Source organism: Corvus brachyrhynchos, unplaced genomic scaffold (genome assembly GCF_000691975.1).
Source record: "Corvus brachyrhynchos isolate BGI_N302 unplaced genomic scaffold, ASM69197v1 scaffold851, whole genome shotgun sequence".
NCBI classification, from domain to species: Eukaryota; Metazoa; Chordata; class Aves; order Passeriformes; family Corvidae; genus Corvus; species Corvus brachyrhynchos.
The window spans coordinates 123,308-128,959 of NW_008236002.1; the positions used below are offsets into that span (position 1 = coordinate 123,308).

At 43.6% G+C, this 5,652-nt stretch overlaps 1 protein-coding gene across 1 annotated transcript in view; it reads right to left on the bottom strand.

Moving 5' to 3' along the window:
* The window catches only part of LOC103614063 (sorting nexin-18), a 62,112-nt gene extending 56,476 nt beyond the window's left edge, over positions 1-5,636 (bottom strand). The window contains exon 1 of the mRNA XM_008631932.2: positions 4,607-5,636. Coding sequence (XP_008630154.1) covers positions 4,607-5,636 — 1,030 coding nt within the window. The remainder of the gene's footprint in view (positions 1-4,606) is intronic.
* Positions 5,637-5,652: the final 16 nt, after the last annotated feature.

A 5,652-nucleotide genomic window follows, 5' to 3' on the forward strand; every position in this document is an offset into this window, starting at 1 on the left:
ACAGACAAAGCAATAGTGAGGCTTACATGGCTTTGGTTCATAATTCTAAGAGAAAAGATAAAACCTGAATGGAGGGAAATTTTTGTCTCTGGCTCAGAGATGCTCTGGCCTTCTTTTTGCAGAAGAAGAGTTGCAGAAATGATTGAAAAACCTCAGACATGCAGACTTCTCAGTCCATACCACAAAACACACTTCCAAATCATATTAAGCAGCTGCTCAACTATCTGCAGAAGAGCAAACCTATAACAGGACAAGGGAGTCATATTCTACCCACAGATATGGGTATATTTTGAGCATAGCAGCCTTTATTTTTTGGTCCTTCTCAGGTCTAGGACAATATAGAAATGGAGTCTAGAAAATGCTTCAAGTTTTGCCCCAAGTGGACAATATATTTGCACTATGTAGAAGAAAAATGGAAAAGTACTCCTGTCTTGGGGTGACCTTATGATGTGTATCCTGTATCGCTGCCTATGCCCAGAAATTAATTCCTGTGCCTTTCTATGCCTCTAAACTGAGCCTGAGAAGGGGAAGGGAAAAACTGAGCAAAACTTTTTCAAAGCAGATTGCAGCTTGTTCAAGGTCACACACAGATAGCAATTGGTTTTCCCAGCTGTGGCAGGGGAGGGAGGAAGCACCTGACTTGCTGCACCCAGAACAGTTTTTTTGGCCAGTGGTTCAACTGCTTTGTTCTCCAGAGAGACACTGAGAGTTTAAGTTTTCCTTGCCTGGAATTTCAGATTTTCTCCCTTTTCTACTGGACTGCTTGATTGCTTTAACATCAGAACACATCGGGAGGACTTTCCAGTGGGCACAGAGGGCCTGGCCCTGGCCCAAGCCCCAGCTCCGAGGAGACCAAAGGGAGGACTCTAACACTTTCCCAGGTTTTTCCTCCACAGTGAGAGCTTTTATCATTTAGCATTATTTTCCTTTCCTGGGTGTTTGTTAAATAAATAGTTTTATCTTCTTCACTTTCCTTCGAGGAAAATTTATTTTTTCCCGAACCTGGTGGGGAGGGGTGGTTGTGCCTTCTCTCAGAGGATATATTTCTAAATTTGGCCAAACCGGTACAACTCCTAATTTCAGAGTTCATCTTTTTAAAGTCATGGCCATGTAAGCAATATGTGAAACAGCTTGATGTTTCTACCACTTCTAAGGACACACACAAAGAAGTTGCATGCTAGAAAAGAAAACACTGAAAGATTTTTGCTTGGTCTATACAGACAATAATTCTCAAATACTGACAACTATCACAGTTAATAAATCTAAAAGAAAACTCTTATGTTGCAAGAACATCGAACAGTTCATATTTTCATCTGATCTGAAAAGTTTTACCTTGTTACAAGTAACTCTTAAAAGTAATAAAATGGCAATATACTGGGGGAAAAAAAACATCTTCCTCTCAGTTTTCTTCCAGTTTGCCTATTTTGTAAAGGGAACGACAACAACAAACATTTAACCTGGCTCTAACCCTATTCCTATGATTAACATGGACACTCAAGAGACCAATATCTCAAACGCATGTGTCGTGGTTAGACACTGGCCAAACGCCAGGCACCCACAACAGCTGCTCACTCGCCCTCCCCTGCCACAGCTGGGCAGAGGAGAGAAAAATTTAAACAAAGGGTTCATGAGTTGAGATAAGGACTGGGAGAAAACACTCTAAGGGCAAAACAGGATCGACTTAGAGATATAAAGTGCATTTTTTACTAACAGAATCACAGGACGAAAATGAGAAGTAAAATAAGCTCTTAAAAACACCTTTTTCCCCCCAACAGTGCATGGAGACAGAGGCTGGAGGTTCTGGTCAGTTCGTCACCTATGGTTTTCTTCTGCTGCTCAGGGAGAAGAGTCCTTCCCCTGTAAGACTGTGGGGTCCATTCCCACGAGAGACAGTTCCCTGTGAACTTCTCCAGCGTGGGTCCAATCTCACGAGCAGCAGTCCTCCCAAAACTGCTGCAACGTGAGTCCCTCCCATGGGCAAACAGTCCTCCCAAAACTGCTGTGGCATGGGTCACTCTTCCAGGGGGTGCAGTCCTCCAAGGACAGGCTGCTCCAGCCTGGAAGCAGGGGCCCCCTTTCTCTACCAGGTCCCCCACTGGATCACAGCATCCTCCAGGCATCCACCTGCTCCAGCATGGGAATCTCCCCCACGGGCTGCAGGTGGATCTCTGCATTCCCCATGGACCTCTATGTGCTGCAGGGGGACAGCCTGCTTCACCATGGTCATCACCACGGCCTGCAGAGGAATCTTGGCTCTGGCACCTGGAGCACCTCCTCCCCCTCCTTCTTCACTGACCTTGGTGTCTCCATGTTGTTTCCCTCACATGTTCTCACCTCCTCCTCTTCTCTAGCTGGAATTAAAACTGTGCCCTCACTTTGTTTTGATTTTCTTCTTAAATATGTTATCACAGAAGCGTTACCAACATCTCTAATTGGCCCAGCCTTAGCCAGCAGCACATCCATCTTCAGAGCCATCAGGGACTGGCTCTGCCGGACATGGTGGAAGCTTCTAGCAGCTTCTCACAGAAGCCACCTCTATAGCCCCCCTGCTACCAAAAACCAGGCCATGCAAACCGAATATAGCATGCCATTTTCTAAAGGCAAATATGTACCAGGGATAATATTGTGTTAAAGGCAGTGTTAGACGAGAGGTGCTGGAGCATCAACACCTGCACACAGACTGACTGTACATTTCTCCAACCAGTTCCAAGACAGTGCTCTGGCATAAAATCAGCTCTACATACATCATGCTCATGCACTGCTCTAGTGGAAGGTCAGTTAGATGAGCTTTCTCTGGTTCAGCATGGTAAACCTAACTAATAAGTGCAGATTTAAACAGAACTATAAAGGAAACAGAGATATGCAAGTTGAAGGAAATATGGGTTGAGTCAAACACATAACTTATTCCCAATCCTCAGAGTAAAGTGTCCAAGAATATTACATTGAAGAACTCTATATAGTCTTAAATCTTGAAAATATAGTATTTAAAAAGTATATATAATCTGCTCTTATTCCACCTAATTAAAAATCTTTCCGTCTGTTTTTTTTCCAGAAGCTTACAAATAATCCTATTCTTATTTAACAACTCACTTCAAAATTCTCTACTCTCAAACACGAGGCATTACCAAGGTCATCCTTCTCTCCAAATTTAAAATATTTTAAAGTTGTTATCAGAACACAATGACACAGCAGCTAACAGAACAAGTCCCTTTTCTATTCAAAACAATATTAAGTTTCCACTCATAATTATCAAGATTTGACAGAAGAATGGAAATCTAACTTTGATACATGTAATTTTAATGAAAAGCTTACTTTTTTAAAGTAACAATTTGTGCACTTTATATGAACTCTGTCTCCTCAGTTTTTCCCAGCAATAATGTACACCTCCTGGAAGCCTGCCTTTTTGATCTATTGAAAAACTCTTCCAACCTTTTTACCATCAAACTCAATGTACTGTTCCAGATGCAAAAATCTTGGAAATGAAACATAAGGGTAGAAAAGATTGATTCATCATGGGTGACAATTCAAGCTCTGCCTCTTGTGGAGTACAATACGGCCTATTAATCTCCAAAATAATTTTCAGTAAAGAAGCTTGCACATTTTATCGAATAACTGTTACACATACCCATTTCTGTACTGAATATGTGATGTTTTCTTGGTCTCTTTTACAGCTCTAATCCCCACACACCCCTGATCATATATAACAGCGAGAAGAACGAATGATGGGCTAGTATTTTCATAATGATGAATATATGATTAGTATTAACTTCCCAGCTGGGAAATCATCTACACATATATAATGCTATAAGCTTATATTTATCTGAACAAGTGTCACTAGTTACATAGCAGATGAGTTTTTCAAATTTGGAGTTTCTTTTTCTCCAATGGATCACAAAGCATCATACAAACAGTAACCTGAACCTCAGAAGCATGTTTCAACTAGAAAGATGATAAAAGGATAAGAAGTGAGCAACGTCTTTTTGTGATAATAAGGGCAAAGGATAAACAACTCCAACTAAGAACATCATGGCAGACCATCATTCTTACAAAGGTAGCAAGAGAGTTTAATGTATGGCTGAACTGACAAACCCCAGCAGCTTTAAACATCTCATCTGAATGACTGACACTGAAAAATGCACACACCACCATGTGCACCTCAAACAAAGTAGTCAGAGTATCTCCATATTCAGTTTACTTCATATTTATTATCTACTAGATCAGAGATTTAAGATAACTAACATACATCAAAGAGTAATAGATGTTTTCATACCACTTTATTTTCAGGCTTTGTAAACAAGCCCATTAATCTTTAATGTATCAGCAGTATAGGCAGATGTGGTTTCTTTCAGAGATATACAGCCAAACACAGTAACCTCTGACCAATGAAATTCCCAACAACGTATAGACCTTTGGCACAGAATGTAAACTGCCAATGATGTGTTATTTTGTATTTTTAGCAACAGCTTACCTGAGTAAACACTAAAAGATTTAACTCAAGGCCAGCAAGTCAGATGAAGAACAAATTTAGCCCTTTGTCTCTATATCCATGAGCATACCACTGAAACATAAAACTTCATCATTTCAGAAACACATGTAAGGGTGTTACCTTTCTGGACGTGGATGATATCTGGAAAGTTGGCCAAATGCCCCTGATACAGTGCTAACAAATCCATCACGGCATCTAGGTCCTGCCGGGGCTGATCTGCAAAGAGGTCCCCGATGGCATCATAGGCTTCTGCAGTGAAGGCTATGGCTTGGTTGAGGCCAGCTGAAAAGGCCTGCTGGTCCAGCTCAAATGCCTGACTAAGACACTTAAAGGAGTGTCCCACCTTCTGGTATTCCTTCTTGAAACCAGTGACTTGTTTGCGAGAAAATTCATTGGCTGTGTGATTAAGCTGCAGGGCACTTTCATCCATCTTCTTCGTGAAGGCTTTGAAGCCATCCACCTGACTTTCTACCTCATGCAAGTCCAGGCCAGCCCCAGAGCCAGTAGGGACACTGATGGTCAGGAAAAAGTTGGCACCCACCATCTCGTCCTTCTCAGCCTTGCGCTTGCCTTGTTTCCAGGTCTTTTCATCTGTGCTGGGACAGGTGAGGAAGTGCTGGAAGGCATCGCATTGAGCCAGCACCGGGTGGCTGCACATGTGGTCCATCCACCAGGCCAGGCCTTTGCGACGTTTGGAGATGAAGTCCTCCTCAAAGCGGCCAGTGGCCTGCTTCTCTGGCAAGTGGGGCACAGAGATGACAGGGAATTTCTCAGCCAGGCGCCCATAGAGCCAGTCAAAGTGCTTGTAGCGGCGGTGCACCTGCTGCCCAGTGTGGCTGGACACCAGCTTGTAGGCGATGTAACTCTTCATGCCCTTGAATTTAGTCTGTTTGGTGGGGTCCTCGATGGAGCACTGGAAGGGGTAGGGGTTCTCCTGCCACTCAGGGCCCTGGGGGCCCAGCACCACACACAGCTTGTCCCCGTCCTTCACAAAGCCTGATACCTCGCCCAGCACGAAGGCCTCCCCACCGGACTTGACGAAAGTTGAGAAGCGGTTGAGGTTGCGGCTTACCGTGGCCGAACTCTTGGTGCGGCTGCTGGGTGGGTGCAGGTGGCCTGCCAGATGGCCACTGCGGAAGCTCAGGGACATCTCAGACTGCATGGAC